The following is a 22,339-nucleotide window of genomic DNA, read 5'->3' as shown; positions in this document are numbered from 1 at the left end:
TACTAAATTTGACCTAATTCAACTCATATAGCAAATGATTCAAATTTTACAAATAAATAGTTTTTCACAAAAACAAGTAATTATCTTAAAATTTGACAAACGTCATGTTTTTTTTCTTTTTTTTTCCAACTTTGAAAATAAAACATTTGCATCAATATAACAGAAAACAACCCATGACTCTGATACCACTATTGGGTTTTGAGCATTCTAACACTCCTATGGTGTACATGCAACCCTATAAACCTTGGATCTATGTTTTCTCTATTATACATGCAAATATTAACTATTCCAAGGTTTCATCATAACTAGCATATTATGAAGCACCTATACTACAAAGTTCTAGTTAGATGACATACCTTTTGATGTAGCTTGATGTCTTCAAGCTTTAAGAGCTTAGCCCCAATAGTGTGGAAGCCTCAAATGGAATCACAAATCACCAAAACACCTTGGAAGAACTTGAGAGAATATGTATGCACACTAAAATCGGCCCACTCTTATTTTCACACACTTGTACCAATTTTGTGAGCCAATGACCCCTTTATATATTATGGAGGATTAGGGTTACATCCATGTAAACCCTAATACCCATGACCTTTCATTTACATAGGATCCATGGGTTAAAAGCTCCATGGACCATCCATGAAAGCTTAGCCCAACCTAAATGAACTTGGCTCATTCCATATATATAAGAGTCCATATTTAATTAGTTCTTTTTGATCACTTAATTAATTCTAAATTAATTCTTGATCGATACTAATTAAATAATATGATTCCATATTAATATATTAGAACTTATAATATATTAATATAAATCATAAATATACTATTCTCAAAAGACTTTCCATATAAATTGTGTCGGTGAAGTGCAACCCAAATGAACCATGCCGGGTCGGGTCAAGTACATACCAAATATAGTTATGGACTTAGACATTAATCCAACAGTAAGTCGTTGAGTTCATAGAACTCACGACGTGACTTTGTGATTCCCACATCGTGAGGTCAGTCCAGTAGGAAATTCGTGACTGAGTTATCTGAATCGGGAGCGAGTTGTTGGGATCGGACCTGGTCGACTCTCACGATGTGACCAAGGACTGGTAATGACGTGAGACCCGATATTAGGGTTTTGTCTGATGGATTTGACTCGGTTGACTTTTGTTTTTGACCAGGATTTGACTAAGATTGACCTAGGGGTATTTTGGGTATTTTGAGTTGTAGTCTGAGTAGTGGTCACTGTTTTATGTAACGATAACCGGCAGAGTCGGTATTCGGAGCCGCATGTTGTGTAGCTATTTCGTCTGTTCCTGAGGTGAGTCTCCTCACTGTATCCATAGGTCGAAGGAACCAATGTCGGCCCATTATTCTGTTATGTAGAATGCTAGTTGTTATGTGACATATATGTTTATATGATCAGGTTGAAATACACCCCAGGGCAGGGCTCACTATGGCATGTTCACGTTGAAATACACCCCAGGGTGGGGCCCACTATGGCATGTTCAGGTTGAAATATAACACAGGGCGAGGCCTTAGGGCGGGGCCCATATTTGTTTATTGAGTTGAAATATACCACAGGGGGAGGCCCAGTTGTATGTTTTGTATGTGGTACTTTGGGGGAACTCACTAAGCCTTGTGCTTACATTTTATGTTTATGTTTTCAGGTGCTTCCGGTTCAAAGGGGAAGAGCCCGGCGTGATGGCACAACATTCTCCCTCATGATTTCCGCACCTTTTGGATATTATTACTCTGATGATTTTGATATTGTACTTTGTGGATATTTTGGAACAATTTGATAATCGAAACTGTTGATTTTAAAATGAAAAATTTTATCACGATTTTTGGGTTGTTACAATAAAAAATTTGTAGCAAAAAGCAATATATTTTGATTCAGTAGCAAATTCCATAGCAGGCTAGCTACACACTTTTGATTCTGGATAAAAATTTCATAATTATTCACATATTAGGTACGTAATTTAATTTTGTAATAAATTTTGTAGCGAAATAGTTATGGCCAATTACTCTATAGCAAATTACCTAGCAGATTAGCTACGGATTTTAATTTGGTATATATTCTTAAAAGTCATATAAGCTTATACAAACGTACATTCTATGTTAGAAGTTCGGGGTAATAAAAGGCTTGGAAATTCTGAGAATCGTGTGTACACTTTCAGATTACAGTATTTGGGTGGTACTCACAACCTTTAATCGGATAAGACTCAGAAGAGTTTCAAGAACAGAGAATATGAAGTATGATTTTCGTGATTGTTATTGTCCCGGGAAAATGATGACCAAAATGATTAAGTACTTCAGTTGTCTGAAAATTGTCAAGGTAGTTTTCTTTGTCCAAAAACCACTCCAACTGTCAAAACCAGTTTATAACAGTCATAAACTGTCACTAAAATCGGATCATTAATAAAGGTTAAAATGAAGTCAAAAAACTGGGTTCAACCCTAGCTAGGGGCTCTGCCCCTTGGACCCCGCTCCCAGGGCCGCTGCCCCCGGACCCCCGTTCGTTTAGGGGCTTCGCCCATAAATGACAATCTACTTTGAATCTTGAATGAACTTAAACAAGTGTGCACTCCGCACCTTCCTTACTTATTTAATATTCATCAAGATTGATTTTTGGTCAACAAGTCAATCCATTACACTTAAATACACATTGATGATACAAAATCACCAACATTCTACACATTACAAACTCGCAATAATGCTAAAACTAACTTAATCTTGTCTTGACTATCGAGTTATCCTACTGATTATACTAAAGAATTCATAACACTGAAATCACTAACATTTATTTTGATCAAGACAACTTTATATCGATCTCTATATTTACACAATGACTTACTACAAAACAATTGTTCTCTCATATTGATCTTACTTCTTGCCGTATAAATTAATTTAATAACTTAAAATATCGTTACATATACAAGTAATCGGCCCTTAAAAAACAAATTGATAGCAAGATTGTCAAGATCATGATCTTAGCAGGATCGTTTTATCTTTTGTAAGATCGTGATTATAAGATCGGATCAGGATCGTAAGTTCCTATTAAAATAAACTCATATTCAAATTTGCTTGTGAAGTCTTGAGTGTACAATATAGATTATAAATTGATGTTGATTAAAACCTCGATATGGAATCAACTTTATTTCCTTAAGCATGTACCATAACTTTTTGTTGCTGAGACCGTAAGTTTTTAAGCATGAACCATAATTTTTATTGTTAAGACCATAAAAACATGTTAATTACAAACAAAATCAAGATCATTGTGATATGTACAAGTAAAGGCTTAAGATCACAAAAAGAATATCATAATTATAACATGTCTAATTCAAAATGAACCGGTAATGTTCTATGAGGCTTCTTGCAACTTGCATTTTTTTTTCAAATCAAATAGACGGATTTTTAAGACTCAACTAGATAATAAAGTTATAAAACTAATAGGATGGGATCAGATCATGTTAAAATCGATATGAAGAATTTAAGATTTTAATATCCGATTATCCTATAAGCCCATTGTAAATCAAATAAATCCTTGTAAGATGGAGATTTTTTTGTTTGTAAGATCTTAAATTCGTAAAAATCTTAGAAGTTAGAATCAAGCTTGTGATCTTAAGGTACCCTAAGGCACATTTATCACAACATTAAAACAAATTTTAATAACTCTCTAATTCAAAAATATTCATAGGAGAAGTCTTGATTAATTTATAACAAAAAAACGACCAAAATTTCTAATCTAACTTTTTCTTATTTGGTAAAGAAGAGAAACGGATTACAAGTCATAACTCATCGTCCTCTCTCTCCTCGCTAGGAATCAAGCTGCCAACCACGCGTCCTTATTTTGAGCTGCAACTCTGTCACTGCCGCTAAAAACCTCACGTTCTGCACCGGCGTTAAAATCTCCACCACCCTCTCCGCCACTCTCGACCTCAACATATCCGCGTTCGCCACAACCACCTCCAACTGCTCTTTCAATGTCTCAAACGCCGATTCCATTTTGTCATACTTCCCATTCGCCAACCAATTCTCTCCTCTCCTAGCAACCTCAACAATCGGCGGCGCCGCTACGCTTTCCTGAATCATCGCCAACTCATTCTCCAATTCCCTCTCCTCAGCCTTCGTCTCCGCCTTCAGCCTCTCCATCATCTCCACCTGCTCCTTATTCATATCCTCCACCGAACGATCCACAACGCGAAACGTTAATCCGGGCTTAAATCCAGCAACCCAGAAGAAACTCCGTTCAAAAGACGAAAACCACGGCGGCGAGAAAACTAACGACACATCATGATTCGCGATTCGAGATTTCTCCTCGAAGTATTGCAGGTAATGCGCGAGAACACGAGCGATCAAATCACGGAGATCATCTTCGGAGGCGTCACAGGTTTGCATAGCCGATCGGAGGTCTTCCAGGTAATGTTCCTGACGAACTAACCATCCTTGGAAGAAATTCTCGAACTCTATTGCATTTGTGTCGATTGCTCTTCTGGATTTCGTCATTTGGAACAAATACGCCGGAAAATTTTGCTTGAGCTGCTGAAATTTATACGGTGGCGGTGGAAGAGAAATTTGCCGATGGTTCTGGAATGCTTGCGAGTACAAGTGGAATATGCAGGCAAAGGTGACGTATGAAGTAACCCTGGTTACAGGGAAATCAGCTGCGAGTGGCACGTACGAGGCTTATCCACCGACACCTCATTTTTTAATCAGACTCCGATTATCTATGTCTGCTACTCTGCTTACTCTTTTAGTTTTTTCTTTTTTTCTTTTTTTTTTCCTTTTTTTTTTGTTATGTTTTAGTTTTCCAAAGATTTATAATTTTTGGGTCTGTTCGGCAAAATTAGTTGGTAGCGTGTAGTTTGTAGCTTATAGCGTTTTGTTAAACGCTACATGAAGTAGCTTTGGAGCGTTTTGTTTAAACTAAACGCTAGAAGTTTGTAGTGTCGAACGAGTCTTTTTGTTCAAAATTGAACGTTTTGTCAAACGCTAGAAACTAGAAACTCTCAAACGCTCCGTACCGAACACGCCCTTTGTTTACATGATAATTTTTTGTTCTGTTTATTTCTGTGAGTTTTAAAAAAAAAATTATGTGTAATAACAAGTTACAATGACATATTATTTGCATAAAAACACTTAAGTTTATAAATATTTTATGTTTTTATATAAATATGTTTTTTTCATAAAGATTTAAAGGCTTTATTTACGTTTTTTACCCTATGTTTACATATTATACGAATAAAGGTTTTTATTTTTATTTTTTGAACGGTTGAATACATTAAAAAACCACATTATAACAAGGACCTAGAGCAAAAATAAACCATTTACATCAAGTATAAAAGAGGATTCAGAAACCAATGGTGCCATTTAAATTGGAATTTATACTTCCTATGAGCTATCCAACTAAAAGCAATCAAAACTATGTCTTCAAACATTTTATTCTTTCTTGATTTATTTGTATTAAAAATGCATTTATTTCTGAAATTCTGTAACATCCATAAAATTCATGAAAATTTTAAACTTTAAAAAAAACTCATAAATCATCATTGTTTACAAAATAGTTTTCGAAACATGTTTAATATTAGAGTTTTCCCAAAATCATAGAACAAAACACGAGGAGGTGTTCGATCACGCATTCGCCTTCCCGCGATCATCTGAGATATCTGAAACATAACCCAAAACTGTAAGCCCAATGCTTAGTGAGTTCCACCAAAATACCAACACAACAAATAACACTTATATAATAACAACATGCAATGAGTCCACAACTAACAGACTGGATTACCCCTGAGCCCACAACATAAGTTTGGCTTGCCCTCGACCCATAACTTATGCATGGCTTGCTCCCCGACCAGATCAGTCCCCGGACTGAATACCACAAAGCCCTCAATACGAGTCTGGCATGCCTTTCTCGACCCTCAGCTCGTATCTGGAATGCTCATGACCCCTCAATATGAGTCTGGCATGCCCTCCTCGACCCTCAGCTCATATCTGGATTGCTCCAGGGTTTATTGGCTACCGCACGGAGCAGTACAACCTCAACCCAACCCACTCAATATGTCGTCATATAACAGATAATAACATACACAAATAATCCGACAATATCACAGGCAGTCCTACAGATCTACCAACCACCATATCAAAACTAGCATGCATATCTATTCCATACTCAGCATATCAGCGAATATCAGGTTGTCAAACCAATAGGCCGTCCTTGGTGCCTTCGACCCGTAAGTACAGTGGGGAAAACTCACCTCGCAGACTGAACAGAACTGATGAGGTCTGACTCCAAAATCTCAGCTCTCTACACAATACCTACATCTACCAAGTGACCAATTCCATCAAGAACCCAAAATACCCTCAAAGTCCAACTTGTTTAAAGTCAACGGTCAAGGTCAACAGTCCATGTTGACCCAACACGTCGTGTTCCCCTTGACTACGCCCTGTTCCGCGAGCATCCAAACAGACAGGAAAACTTCAGCCAACACGTGTGTTGACTTGCAAACACAACGTGTTCGCCAGAGTTCCAACAGCTTAATACATTCAGCTGCCTTTTCAACCCCAAGAGCTCCAAAGCTCAGATCTAGACCAAATATGTGATTAGGAAGGATAAAGTTTTCAACTTTATCTATTGGGACTACCAAAAGGTCCAAAAACCCAAATTACAAGCTTGATAATGCAAGGGCTTAACCACAATACCCTTAATCCTTAAGATCTGAAGTCCATCCCTTCCAGAAGTGGTTCTAACACCTAAATCATCCCAAAGGTTGGTGCTTTTTAGACATACATGTCCAATGCATGTCTTGAACCCATATTAGGTCAAAAGGGGGATTTATGACCTAATCTCTATGCATGGCATCAAAACTTAGTTAAAGACCAGATCCAAGCCACTACTAGGTCACCTTGACTTGGAGATTCATAAAGTTGCAAACTTTATGAGATACATCCAATGAAACATCCAAGAACAAGGAGAAAAAGGGACAAAACTCAAGATCTAATAACTTTGAATGATAAAAATCGGGTCTTGGACACTTACAAAGGTCCAGGAGAGTGCCAAACTGAAGAATGGGGCTTGCTTGCTAGATCTTTGCTTCCTTCTTTTACCTTCTTCCTTCAAAACACCAACTACATTCACAAATGGGAGAGGAAATGATTAGGGTTTCTTTCCGAGCTTGAGGGGCTGATGGAGGCTGAGGGTGAACAAATCCTATCCTCCACATTCCTTTAAATAGGGAGAAAACCCCGAAATATTAGGGTTTCATTTTCGGTGGTCAACACGTCGTGTTCCAAGAGGAAACACGTTGTGTTGCCCAAATAAAACCCGCGTCTTTTAATATTTAGACAAGCCGTGTTGGTGCCTCCAAACTAAAAATTAAATTGAATTATAGGGATGAATTTAGAAGTACCTGAACATCGGGATGTTACAAATTCCAAACTGAACCACGACGTAGTGACTATGATCACTTCCAAAATTGCTTTACGAGCCGCATACATATGCAACGAATCCAAAAAAATTAGGTAATTCACGGATAATAATAAAATTAGATAAGTCTATATCACACCAACGAATTATCTTGAGAAGAATTTGGGACACCACTTCACACTTGATGAGAACATGCCAAATTTCTTCTATAGAGTTATTACAAATCGGGTATAAGGAACAAGGAATATTAATAATTAAATAATAAACCCGGAACCCCGAGAAGCAATTATTAATATTATATGTTGTTATAGTTCAAATCAGATAATAATAAATGGAGTGTTGGTTTCGGGGTGACAAATGATATACTTTTGATTTCCGAGGGTTAAAGGTGTGAGTTTTGGATGGGTTCGTAAATAATTATGAAGGCAGGGACTATTGGGTAATTGTTGGGACTTAATATAAAGAGATGATGGAAGTTAAGGGCTAAATGGTAAATTTCGGACTCAAATTGTAAAGGGTTTTGAAGGCAGGGGTTAAAAAGGGAAATTAAGGAGTTGTTTTGTAAGGAAAAAAGAGAAGGAGGGACGAGTTGTGTCAATATGGGATGAAGCTTTATGTGTATCGGGTATTTAGCGTAACTTCTTAACCTAACCCTAAGAGATGAAGCAGCCGACACCCCCCACTCCCTCTTCATCCATCCAGCCGCCACCCTCCTCTCCTTCCTCCATTCTCTAGTCGTCCTATCCATTGCCGCCATGTCCAGACGTCGTGTCCGAGTCAACCGACGGTGCAACCATCGACATAGAAGACCGATATTGAGGGTGATGGCAGTCCCCAAGCGCTGATGTTTCGTCACTGCCGTTGGCGACCGCCGCTGCCGGACCCTGCCATCGTGTTGATGCCGCTGTTGTAGTTACCGGCGAGAGGAGAAGCCGTGAGTCGGAGCTGATTGATAAGGAGGTTCTATGGTTGTTATTCTATCGGAGAAGGCGACTCCTCCTCTTCCCTTCACTGTTGTGGTTCCGATGACCTAAACCGTAGCCTTTAGCCGCCGAGGTGGTCGCTTGGGATATCGCCGTTGTCGTCACGCACCACCAAGTGGTGGTTGCGACCTGATTCCGAGGAAAATCTCGTCGGGGTGTGCTGTTGTTCAGCTGAAAACCAAAGGAGATCATTGCCACCACCGTGAGGTGGTGGCTGTCGTTCCAAAGCGTTGCGGTCGCCGCCGTGGGCCACCCCGAGAGTGGCAGGGGTGCATCTTACAGATCCGAAGCAAGAAAGGGATGGGTACGTTTTGTTCGTTGGTGTGGTGTGTGTGCAGTCTAATTGCCGGAAAACCGAGAATCCGCCGCCACCACCGTGAGGTGGTGGCTGCCGCTGTGCATGTGTATTTTAGTGAGTGTGTGAGTGTGTGAATTTGGTATTTTGCATTGTAAATTGTAACAGTATCGGAATAATGAGAAAGAAAAGTCTAAACCACCACCCTAAGGTGGTGGTTGCCGCCTCCTGCCGCCACCGGCCTCCATGTCGGGTGGCGGTGTGCTTACCTTGCTGTGTTTGATTCGTATGGGATGCATGAAGCCCTAGTGGGCCCAATGAAGCCCTAATGGGCCCAAGTAAACCCTAATTGATCTAATAAAACCCTAATGGGCCCAATGGGGCCCAAAGTGACCTAAAATCCCAACTGATTGATTAATGGACTAGTATTGGGTAGAAAACCCTAATTAGGGTTTGGAAAACCCTAATGGCTTAAAACCCTAATTTCGGGAATTGATCGGGACACGCGTGGAAATTATTTAACAACCTAAAATAGTAATTAACAATTATTGTAAATTAACCGAAGATAATATTGGAGTTAACGGATTAAGTCCTTAATGGATTAAGCCTAATGGGTTAAGTGAGAAACACTTAACCCTAATCATCATTTCATGTGAAAACCCTAATTTCACTTGGGCCTTGAGTTGGGCCTTTCTAGTGGGCTTTGGTAATTGAACTATTAATGGGCTTTCCAAGAATAAGTAAATGGACTAAATAATTGTATGGGTTTGAGGATAAGGCCCATGTGAGAGTCTTGGGCCCAATTTGGAAAATTGGGCCATATGCTGGGCTTTGGCCCATTACTTGACTGTTGGGCCTTTGGAGTGTGAGTTTGACCTTAGGCTTGGAACCCAATTATTAATTGGGTGTTGTTTGATGTTGACAGCTCGGGAATCTGTCAACCAGCAGCTCGAGTTTTATCTGCAGGACTTCAGCAGTGCCAGGTGAGTTACCCTCACTATATCAACAGGGTCTAAGGCACCAAGGTCGACCCTTTAGATTGTTATTCTGGTTATCGTATGCTTGTAGGCTGTTATGATCTGTTAGATCAGTATCCTGGTAGAATGTCGTATGTTATGATCTGTTAGATCAGTATCCTAGTACATAGGATGTTGTATGTTATCATGATCTGTTAGATCGGTATCCTGGAATATAGGATGTTGTATGTTATCATGATCTGTTAGATCGGTATGCTAGTAGATAGGATGTTGCATGCTGCTATGATATGTTAGACTGGTATCCTGGTTATAAGATGTTGCTATGATTGATGATCTGTTAGATTGGCATGACTGTTATATATATACAAGTGTGATATTTATGTACACATGTTTGTTGATTTGGGGTTGGGTTGAGGCAATCCTGCTTTGTGCTGAAGGCCAACATACCCAGGGCGGTCCGGATAAACTGAAGGCCGTGTAAAGGGATTCAGTCAGACCGAAAGGCCCGGCGAGCGGTCCGGATAGGCTTTAGGCCCTGCGAGGCGGTCCAAACGTGCCGAAGGCTCGGAGAACAGTCCAGATAGACTGAAGGCCTGTAAGGTGGTCCAGTCAAGCTGACAGCTCATTATGCATGTTGTTCTGAATTGGTATATGTTATGGATATATTTGTATGGTGTTGGTATTTTGGGGGAACTCACTAAGCTTTGTGCTTACGGTTTCAGTTTATTGTTTCAGGTGCTTCAGATGACTCGGCAAGGCGAAGGCGTGATCGTACACATCCTCGTGTTTTGGACGTATGGTCTCTGGGAAACTTTGATAATAAACCATTTTGAAAATACAAGTGTAATACTTATTGGTTTTGAAATGTTTTAAAAAGTTTTAAATTGGCTTGAATTTTATGGATGTTACAAGTTGGTATCAGAGCCTTGGTTTGAGTGAATTGGAGGAACATTCGTGTGAATCCAGTCTCAAATCAAGGAAAGGTTTTCAAAATGATTTCTAAAATGGTTTTCAAAATAAGTAAAGGGGGATGCAGGGTGTACGATCAGCCGGAGCCAGTAAGTAGACCCCAAAATACCATACAGTTATTTGATATGGTGATGTGTTAGAACAGCATGCTAGTGCTAGGCTAGAGATCTTCAGGAATTGCATGATAGAATTGCCTGATTACATGATGTCTGCTAGCCTAGGGTTTCCTTATATGAGATTGACATCATTACTGTAGTTGTTTAATGTATGCATCACGGCTGTATATAACTAAGATCTTATAGCCCAAGAATGTTTGATTTGGCCTTATGTTCTGTTCTTATTGATTAGGGCTTAGGGTAGGATTAGATATTCGAAAGTCTATAAGGTCCAGCTTTATGTATGGCTAGCATGCACTAGTGCTACAGGGTTGGTGGAAGTTTCATGGACGGGTGGATTGTGTGAGATCAGTAGATCAGTTGTGAGACAGTTAGCCTTCCTCTAGGAGTGAGGTTTGAGCGATCGCCATATTATGTATTCAGTTAGGGAGTTGTGGTGATACTTGAGACAAATATGGGTAGGTGTGGAAGGTAGTATGGGCCCGTACTACTGAAAGCACAGGACCCATACGCGTATCAAGGAAGTCACAACCCCTAGGGTTGGGTTGGGAGTTGGTCCCCTGTCAGTATATGGATTGTCAAGGATCTTTCTGGTGAATTACCAGAATGGTGGTTACGATATGTTTTGAGTCGGATCCGGGTCAGGATTGAGAGTTGGCAGCCAGGATAGGCCAGTGTGTCAGAGGATCATGTCAGTGAGATTATTCGGGAGGAGGTAATCGAGATTGTTCGAGGACAGTTGTCGGAGATGTTTGGGTATATCACGACCTCCATGGTTGAGTATTCGACGAGCGCTATACAGCTAGTGTTGAGACGATTGTCGTGACAACTATAGCAGCTCTAACAACGGCAGGGAGAGGAGCTGGTCGAGCTTTCTAGTACCGGGATTTGCTACTGGTGCATATTATGATGAGCCGAGGGCTGCAGTTATGTGGGATCAGGGAGATGTTCTGTACTCGTTATGTTCCGCGAATTGAGCGGGAGAGGCTAACAACATGAGTTTCTAGATGTGAGGCTTCGGGGGTTTTGCTTGAGGCTGGAATGTGAGTCGCGGGGGACTTCGGAAAGGAGTGATGATTATGTTCAATTGGAGTTTTGATAGCTGGAAGTGGAATGGTTAATTGATGGATTGGGCTGTCGTTTTATAGAGCAAGGATTGTGCCCTTTCAGTTCTTCAAGCTCGAAGGAGTAAGCATGCTTGTGACCCAGGATCAAGTTGTATTCCAGCTCAGGGACAATTGGTTGCAGGGATTGGTGATATTATTTCAGCGCCGGTGAGCGTAGGTGGGTCGATGTGGCATAAGTATTTTGTGAGGTCTGGGTTGCCTTGTATCTCTTGTATCAGACGGTAAGGATTGATTGTGCAACCTATCGCACTTTTGGGGATTATAGATTATGTCTTGGGAGTAGTTTGCAGCCCGGTATAGGACAAAGGTTATTTTAGCTACTGCAGTTCAGTTGTGGATGATCGAGCTGGTGAGCGAATCAGGGTGCGAGACCATAAATGATATTATTTCTACAGTCGAGGGCGGGAGATTTGTTGGAGCACTTTGGGGAAGAAGAGTATTATATGCGAGGTCTGAGAACAGGGTCCCACAGGATGGTTATTCAGCATTGTCAGGATGCAGTGGTTTTAGTAACCGTTATTGATTGGCGAAGGAAAGCGCCAAGGGAAGTATCTCATTGTTGAGACATTAGTTGGAGCATCTATCTTTGGACTTCAAGATTTGGGTGTGGGATCATTCGAGCATCAGGGACTGCTGGTTCCCTGGGATCCCGTAAGTATTCCTTTAGTTATTAGAAGTGTGTGATCACTTGTGATTGGCTGGTAATGGAGCACTAGTTGGTGAGAGTTGGATGTGATCAGATCGATCGTTGGAAAGTGAGAAGGATCGGGAATTCTCCAAATTATCATGTATTGTGAAGACTTAGTCAAAGTTAAGTGGGGGAGAATCGTCTCGAGGTGCAGAAGCAGGAGCAATGTTGAAAAAGGGATAAGTCTCGCATCGTTGTCAAGAAGGAAGACAACCCAAGTGGTTGTTTAGTTTGTGGGTGGTGAATTGGGAGTTCGGTAAAACTCCCGAGCATGTTTATAACGTCTTCTTGGTGCTTGATAGCAGAAGTCGGGAAACCAGGTTGGAGTTCTAGTCATGAATTGAGATCAGTTCGAGTATTCGGTCGAGGGTGTGCTCGACTCTGAGGGTTTTGGATGGATAGATTGAGGGTTTTGTTAGCTGCCAGGGCTCGGCAGTACATTCAGCACGGGTGTGCGGGTTATTAGCGTATGTGGTAGACACGCAGGTTAGGGAACAGACCAAGAATTTCCGAGAGGGTGGACGATCGACATGAGGCCTAGGGGTAGGCCGGGGTTAGAGTCCATGAAATGGATCAGGATTTCGGAACCCTAAGTGGGTGAGAAAAGTATACATGGGAAAGATCACCAGGGGGTGGTCCAAGGAGATGCTCAACAGTTTAGAGTGGTCCGGATGACTGAAGGCCTGGTGAGGCGGTCCAGTCATGCTGAAGACTCTGTATATGTTTGTAGATTTATGTGCGGTATTGAGTATGCTGCTATGCTATAACAATCAGTAGGTCTGTTCCCAAGTATTGAACATGTTACTGGAGTAGGCTGAAGACTCCGGTGTATTTTTGGTTTGATCGGAAGTAATTTCTAGAAATCGGATAGAGTACATAGGATCTTGGTGATCTCATCAGTTCAAAGTGTCTCATAGGATTAATCTGTTTGGATCGGGTAATACTCCAGTTGGGGACTGGGAGTAGATCTGAATGGGTATCCGTCGGTTTTAGGAAGGCTTGGGATTAGAATGTTCTGTCGTTCAGGTTCTGGGGATTAGACCTGGTTAAGCTAGTGATAAGACTGTAGGAACGCCACTACAGTTATGAGACCAAGGAAGTAATGAATTGCTTAAGGTTGTGTGTAATGTAAGGCTACCATTGGTCATGTAGCAACCGCTTTTAGTCATGGATTTGGTAACGACAGGATTCGATGCGTGGATCCGATCGGTTGGATCAGGAGGTTGTTAGAGTCGCAGTGGCATGATAACTAGTGGCAACTAGTTCCAGGGAAGGATTTCGTACGGAAGCCGTGTGAGGCAACCATGTGGGAGTCCTTTAGCTCCGCGACTGGGCCGGGACCCGGTATGTCAGATGATTGATGAACGAGTTGTGACCAGGGAGGTCTCGATAGATTTTGGAAAGCAGCCATGTGGCGGCATACTGCTTCAGGCAGATCAGTGATCATACAGTCTTCGTGTTTTGGGCGGTATTGACAAATTGGGTCTTCAAGTGTATGAGAGGTATCTAGATGTTGGAACACCTGATATCAGAAGTTGAATAGTTAGATGAGGGACAAGCAGACTGGGCTCAACAATAATGATTTGGTATGAGAGGTCTGTCAGGAAGCCAGACCATCTCGAGACTTCAGATTTCGGATCAAGTAATGTGATCATATGGCAAGGAATTCGTTTATTTTCAGGTTTTAGAACCCTGCGAGAGTTGGTTCGGTTGCCCTGGAAGGGCTAGGGTTATGCTCGGGATTGTAGTTCAGGTTGTCGGGCGTGTAAGGAATGATAAGAAACGATTTCGAGGACGAAATCAAATTTAAGTGGGGGAGAGTTGTAACATCCCGTTTAAAATATAATAATTAAATAATAAACCCGAAACCCTGAGAAGCAATTATTAATATTATATGTTGTTATAGTTCAAATCAGATAATAATAAATGGAGTGTTGGTTTCGGGGTGACAAATGATATACTTTTGATTTCCGAGGGTTAAAGATGTGAGTTTTGGATGGGTTCGTAAATAATTATGAAGGCAGGGACTATTGGGTAATTGTTGGGACTTAATATAAAGAGATGATGGAAGTTAAGGGCTAAATGGTAAATTTCAGACTCAAATTGTAAAGGGTTTTGAAGGCAGGGGTTAAAAAGGGAAATTAAGGAGTTGTTTTGTAAGGAAAAAAGAGAAGGAGGGACGAGTTGTGTCAATATGGGATGAAGCTTTATGTGTATCGGGTATTTAGCGTAACTTCTTAACCTAACCCTAAGAGATGAAGCAGCCGACACCCCCCACTCCCTCTTCATCCATCCAGCCGCCACCCTCCTCTCCTTCCTCCATTCTCTAGTCGTCCTATTCATTGCCGCCATGTCCAGACGTCGTGTCCGAGTCAACCGACGGTGCAACCATCGACATAGAAGACCGATATTGAGGGTGATGGCAGTCCCCAAGCGCTGCTGTTTCGTCACTGCCGTTGGCGACCGCCGCTGCCGGACCCTGCCATCGTGTTGATGCCGCTGTTGTAGTTACCGGCGAGAGGAGAAGCCGTGAGTCGGAGCTGATTGATAAGGAGGTTCTATGGCTGTTATTCTATCGGAGAAGGCGACTCCTCCTCTTCTTTTCACTGTTGTGGTTCCGATGACCTAAACCACAGCCTTTAGCCGCCGAGGTGGTCGCTTGGGATATCGCCGTCGTCGTCACGCACCACCAAGTGGTGGTTGCGACCTGATTCCGAGGAAAATCTCGTCGGGGCGTGCTGTTGTTCAGCTGAAAACCAAAGGAGATCATCGCCACCACCGTGAGGTGGTGGCTGTCGTTCCAAAGCGTTGCGGTCGCCGCCGTGGGCCACCCCGAGAGTGGCTGGGGTGCATCTTACAGATCGGAAGCAAGAAAGGGATGGGTACGTTTTGTTTGTTGGTGTGGTGTGTGCGCAGTCTAATTGGCCGGAAGACCGAGAATCCGCCGCCACCACCGTGAGGTGGTGGCTGCCGCTGTGCATGTGTATTTTAGTGAGTGTGTGAGTGTGTGAATTTGGTATTTTGCATTGTAAATTGTAACAGTATCGGAATAATGAGAAAGAAAAGTCTAAACCACCACCCTAAGGTGGTGGTTGCCGCCTCCTGCCGCCACCGGCCTCCATGTCGGGTGGCGGTGTGCTTACCTTGCTGTGTTTGATTCGTATGGGATGCATGAAACCCTAGTGGGCCCAATGAAGCCCTAATGAGCCCAAGAAAACCCTAATTGATCTAATAAAACCCTAATGGGCCCAATGGGGCCCAAAGTGACCTAAAATCCCAACTGATTGATTAATGGACTAGTATTGGGTAGAAAACCCTAATTAGGGTTTGGAAAACCCTAATGGCTTAAAACCCTAATTTCGGGAATTGATCGGGACACGCGTGGAAATTATTTAACAACCTAAAATAGTAATTAACAATTATTGTAAATTAACCGAAGATAATATTGGAGTTAACGGATTAAGTCCTTAATGGATTAAGCCTAATGGGTTAAGTGAGAAACACTTAACCCTAATCATCATTTCATGTGAAAACCCTAATTTCACTTGGGCCTTGAGTTGGGCCTTTCTAGTGGGATTTGGTAATTGAACTATTAATGGGCTTTCCAAGAATAAGTAAATGGACTAAATAATTGTATGGGTTTGAGGATAAGGCCCATGTGAGAGTCTTGGGCCCAATTTGGAAAATTGGGCCATATGCTGGGCTTTGGCCCATTACTTGACTGTTGGGCCTTTGGAGTGTGAGTTTGACCTTAGGCTTGGAACCCAATTATTAATTGGGTGTTGTTTGATGTTGACAGCTCGGGAATCTGTCAACCAGCAGCTCGAGTTTTATCTGCAGGACTTTAGCAGTGGCAGGTGAGTTACCCTCACTTTATCAACATGGTCTAAGGCACCAAGGCCGGCCCTTTAGATTGTTATTCTGGTTATCGTATGCTTGTAGGTTGTTATGATCTGTTAGATCAATATCGTGGTATATAGGATGTCGTATGTTATGATCTGTTAGATCAGTATCCTGGTACATAGGATGTTGTATGTTATCATGATCTGTTAGATCGGTATCCTGGAATATAGGATGTTGTATGTTATCATGATCTGTTAGATCGGTATCCTGGTAGATAGGATGTTGCATGCTGCTATGATATGTTAGACTGGTATCCTGGTTATAGGATGTTGCTATGATTGATGATCTGTTAGATTGGCATGACTGTTATATATATACAAGTGTGATATTTATGTACACATGTTTGTTGATTTGGGGTTGGGTTGAGGCAATCCTGCTTTGTGCTGAAGGCCAACATACCCAGGGCGGTTCGGATAAACTGAAGGCCCTGTAAAGGGATTCAGTCAGACCGAAGTCCCGACGAGCGGTCCGGATAGGCTTTAGGCCCTGCGAGGCGGTCCAGACGTGCCGAAGGCTCGGAGAACAGTCCAGATAGACTCTGTAAGGCGGTCCAGTCAAGCTGACAGCTCATTATGCATGTTGTTCTGAATTGGTATATGTTATGGATATATTTGTATGGTGTTGGTATTTTGGGGGAACTCACTAAGCTTTGTGCTTACGGTTTCAGTTTATTGTTTCAGGTGCTTCAGATGACTCGGCAAGGCGAAGGCGTGATCGTACATATCCTCGTGTTTTGGATGTATGGTCTCTGGGAAACTCTGATAATAAACCATTTTGAAAATACAAGTGTAATACTTATTGGTTTTGAAATGTTTTAAAAACTTTTAAATTGGCTTGAATTTTATGGATGTTACAGAATATATATAAGGTATTTACATCTGTTTGATACATAGTCTGTATACATCAAAAGTATAATCAAAAGTATTAAAAGACGCGACTCTAAAAGCTTCGTCTTCTCAAAAGCGTGCAGGAATACCTGTCTACTGATTTTCTGAGAATACGAGCGGTTTTGAAAGAGTATCAGCATTAAAGCTGGTGAGTTCATAAGTATATTTTTGTAATGAAAACCTGTCTATAAATCTGTAAAATGTTTGCATGTTCTCAAGAAAATCCAATATTTTCTTTAGTAATGAAAAGTAGTCTTAAACCCTAAGACTAAAATGTATGTTCGTTATTGTATTTTGTAGTAGTATATGAAAATGTTAGTTTGTCTGCCTGGTTAACACCAGTTGGATTGTATAGTATGTTCTGTACGAAAACCTTTGTATGGTATGTTCTGTATGAAAACCCTGGCTACTACCAGTATGTATAGTATGTTCTGTATGAAAACCATGGCTACCACCAGTCTGTATAGTATGTTCTGTATGAAAACCCTGGCTACCACCAATATGTATAGTAGTTTTATTACTTAAAATAAAAGCATGTATTTGTATCCCCTGGAATCCTCCAGTTGTAGTGTATGATAGTTCTATTACTGAAAATAAAACTATTTGAAGAATTGAAATCCCGTAAACAAATGGTTAGTTTATACTGTTGTGAGTTTGGTATAACCATGCTTGATATGACCTAGTGACCTCTACGACATTCTTCAGGCGTCGGATGTTATGACATTTGTCACCCCAGGCATGCCTGCCTAACTGTAGCTAGCAGTTCAGGTGTGGGATTGTCAGTCCCGAATAGATCTATTCACAAATCTCACGCTCTCCCTCCAGGAGACTCTGGTTATACTGTGTTAGGATTTAGTTCTGCGCCCCGAAGGGTACGATTGAAGTAGTTCCTCACAACCCTGTATTAACTAGTTTACGTGTAGTATTGTATTGTTCTCTTGTACTTGAAACTGTATGTATACTTGTAGAGTAAAATAATTATACTTAAATAATTATTTAGTATTGTACTCTTGTTCTTAGAAAGTAGTAATGTATGTCATAAACTATATCTAACATAGTTTATATGTTTGTTAATGTATAAGCTCTGGACTTGATAAAATCGTGTGTTGAATCCCAAACCATACCTATTATAGTTTGCATGTTTTTTATGTATTGGGTTCATGTTTTGTACTGAAAACTTTGCAATTATGGTTGTATGTTGAAAAACTTCCCTCATGATCAGCATGTTATAAAAGGGATAAAATATCTAAATATTTTATAAAATGTGGTGATCTCTTGGTTGTATCAGTTGCATAAGTTTTAATCCTTTTGAAATCCTTTATATAAGAACACAAAATTTCTTTGTGTTTTGCTTGTATTCCCCCCTGAAAATGTTAAAAACAGTAAAAGTGTAGGGGTATGAACTCACAGTTGGTTGTGTGTACGAGCTTGACAGCAAAACCGGAAAGATGACCCTCGAGTTGGAGTACGCAGAATTAATGGTATCCTAATGATAATTAAACACATAATTGTATTTAAATTAGCGAATCCATTAATTAAAGTGTTAGAAAACACTTGCTTTTTGGTTAGGAATGTTACCGAGACTTTTATTTTGTGGAAAACGAGGGTTTGTAGCCAAGGTTCACGGCTCAAGGCTGTTTGCAGCCGTAAACGGTTTGCGGCCGTGAACGGTTTTCGGCTGTAAACGGTTTGCAGCCTTTGAATATTTGAAGATGTTCTTGGTGTTCTTGGTGTTCTTGAGGAAAAACTTGAAGATTTGAAGGTTTGATCTTGATGATTTGAATGTTCTTGGGAGGTTCTTGGGAACACTTTGAGAGGATTTTCGAGTGAAAAAGATGAAAATTGAGGAATCTCTCAGGGAAAAACCTTTATACCGGTTGGGTTTAAGGTCGGAAACGGGTTTACGGCCGTAAACGAGTTTACGGCCGTAAACGAGTTTACGGCCCAAGGGTTTGCGGCCGTAAACACTGGGTTGAACGATTTTTGCTGATTTTTCGAAGGAAACTGGATTTTTCGAGTGTTTTTGGTTCCGAAAACTTATATAAACTTTATTTATATATATTAGATTATTTCCTAACCCACAAGAGCTTAACGGAATAAACAAAATTCGACATTTTATTTAACGGAAATTGACTTTTGTTGGCTAGAAAGTATCGAGTTGTCACAAAAACGGTCCAATATAGCTCTCACTGGAAACATATTAACCTTACTTGGAAAGATCTTATTCCATTCGGTCTTGATAAGAAGCGATGTCACTCTGTGTTCATCAATACTAATTCGAGCATCCTAAACAACATACCAAACCATTATTAAGATTTGTAAACTTAAGAGCTTTTTTGCAAAATATTTTATAAACTTAAGGGTTTTTTTTGCAAATAATATTTCATGGTAACCTTGAAACCTGTTATTACAGGTAAAAATAGCAAAAATAAAAAAACTTGAAAAACTTAAGGATAAAAATGAACAAACATAGGGACAAAACCAACAAATCGTGACAAACCTAAAGATTTTTATTTCAATAACCCTTTTTTTATGGTGATCATGGTGTGTTAATAACCCTTTTTTAGGGTGATCATGGTGTGTTTGGGCCAAAAATTGAACTGTAAAATGTATGCATCTTGTTTTGTAATTTTAAATCCATATAACAATTTTTGTTTTTACTTTTTAACCAACAATCATAGGTTTTGTGAAAAAATAGTTTTGATTCACAATGTCAGGATATATAATGGAGTTGGTGGGAGTCACAACAAGCCAGGCTCAGCAAGTGTTAGGGAATTAGGCTTACTTTCAAATGTAGAATGCATAACGTTCCAATTTTCAAACCACAATTTTTATTTTTAAAAGAAGATTAAACATCTACAATCCATTTTTTAAATACATATCATAAAGTCCATTTGTTTCAAAATCAAAAGGTTAAGCCAAAGCTATATTATAAAAACTAGCCAAAGACTCAAAATAACGACATAACACCGATGCGAATGTACAGTCATGTCGCACCCTTCCTTTTCACACTTGAACAACCTAAAACATTTAACTTAACAAAATAAGCATAAAATTTAGTGAGTTCTCCAATATACCACAAATTCCATCACATACAATGCATACAACAATAAGCCTACGATCTTATCGTGCATAACAATCACAGGCTCCCAGCCATCATACTATTGTAGGCTCTCAACCATCGAACAATTATGGGGTCACAACCCTCATACTAGCTATAGGCTCTCAGCCAGCATACAAACTATAGACCCTTAACCATCACACAAACTATACCAAAGTTTCTGTTATTATTTATGAATCGTCTTGAATGCATAGTCATGGGTTCAAAGGCAAGAGCGATAAAGAAGGCATTCCATGTCACCTTCCTTGTTCAAGTTCCGATTACTTGACTTCTAATCAATCTAGTCCATAATGCTCCGCCATTTGGTTCATATATCTAAGAAGGAGATTTCTTATCCACTATACTGCTACGACTGCCACAAAGAAAGCTTATGCAGCTACATCACCAGTTTCAAATACATAGTCGACAATAAGATAGACAGAATAACGAATGTTCCTACCCGAAAGCAATATACCATACAAGGATCATGCAATAAGGCTTGATCAAGAGTTCTAAGTCTATCTAACTTTAAATATGTACAACCTATATGGCATTCACTTAACGATATACTAATAGTAACATAACCCCCCAAGTAAACATGTCAGATATCCTAACATAAGACTATTTTAGTCTATCACATAATTATATACTAACAAAACACACACATCCTATCACACATTAGACATATCATGTCACACACAATATAGTTAGAAAACTCACCTAAGTCTAGCAGCAGAATCTCAACAACAGCCTCCGGAAAGTAGACAACTAGCACAAACCACCTAATACCAATCCGAGACAAATCCTCGGTCAAAAACTCTAATCAAAGTTTGACCAAAAGTCAAACGAGTCAAAAAGTCAACAATCTACCAGCGCCGCGACCTGGCTTCTGGTCTCATCGCGATCACTAGGCAACAAATTAGTCGCGAACCCAACGCAATTCTCGTGACGCGGTCCTTTCTTGGTTGCGTCGTGCTTTTTGAGGTAGAAGCCTTCTTTTATTAAGCACTTAATCCCTTAAGACCAAGGCTCATATTTTCCAAAGTACTTCGAAATATGGTCTTAATGGATAAAGTTTCCAACTTTATCCATTTTCATGCCTCTAACAAGCTCCTCATAAAACCCTAGATTTAAATATGCCAAAATGGACAAATTTTGATGCATAGCTTAAAAGGGAAGGTAAACACAGACTCATTTCACTTAATAAGGTCAAAAAAACACTCACAAGTAACCTTTAAGGCCTAGAATTTTCCAAACTCTAAACATAACAAAAGGGACAAAAAAAAAGAGGATGTGATAGTGTCATTAAGGTAGCATTAGACCCAATTAACAGGGCATACATGATATGATATGTTATTTTTACTTCATGTCATGTTTGCATATGAAAATGTGTTCCTTAGCTATCGAGATGGGGGTTCACGTATCATTTGGAATGAAATATGTAATTTAAAATAGAATAGATGATGTGTAGTTTGAACATTCTAAAATAATGTCTTTTCATATCATGTCATGTTTTATTCAAATCATACCAATTTTTTTAAAAAAAATATATGTTAATTCTATGTTTTATATTAAAAACTAAAAACTATTGAGAAAAAGGATAAAAAAATCTGGAAGTACAAAAAGTTAAGACTCCGTTTAGTTAAGAAAAATGTAATCTCTTTTGGAAAAAATTTACATGTTTAGTTAATATTTTTTCGATAATTTTTTTTTAAAAAATGGAAATTTTCTATTTTTCAAAACTACAAAAAGTTCCTAAACTTTGAAAAACCCAATAAATATTGTTTTCCACAATTTTACACTTGGGATGAGCGTGGGACGAAATCGGTACCGACCGGTACCGTTCCTGATTTTCCGAAAATCGAATTTGCTCGAAAGTC

The 22,339-nt window shown here is 39.9% G+C and overlaps 1 protein-coding gene across 1 annotated transcript; it reads right to left on the bottom strand.

Moving 5' to 3' along the window:
- Positions 1-3,641: 3,641 nt before the first annotated feature.
- Positions 3,642-4,752, bottom strand: LOC145136179 (protein ZW2-like). The gene has a single exon (XM_079070360.1). It carries the CDS (start codon positions 4,492-4,494, stop codon positions 3,805-3,807), a length of 690 nt encoding a protein of 229 aa, XP_078926486.1. The 5' UTR covers positions 4,495-4,752; the 3' UTR covers positions 3,642-3,804.
- Positions 4,753-22,339: the final 17,587 nt, after the last annotated feature.

The sequence above is a fragment of the Lactuca virosa genome, chromosome 9 (assembly GCF_052849685.1).
Source record: "Lactuca virosa cultivar CGN04683 chromosome 9, Lactuca_virosa_CGN04683_v6, whole genome shotgun sequence".
NCBI lineage: Eukaryota > Viridiplantae > Streptophyta > Magnoliopsida > Asterales > Asteraceae > Lactuca > Lactuca virosa.
The sequence above is the reverse complement of the archived record's forward strand: the minus strand, read 5'-3'. Positions and strand labels throughout refer to the sequence as shown.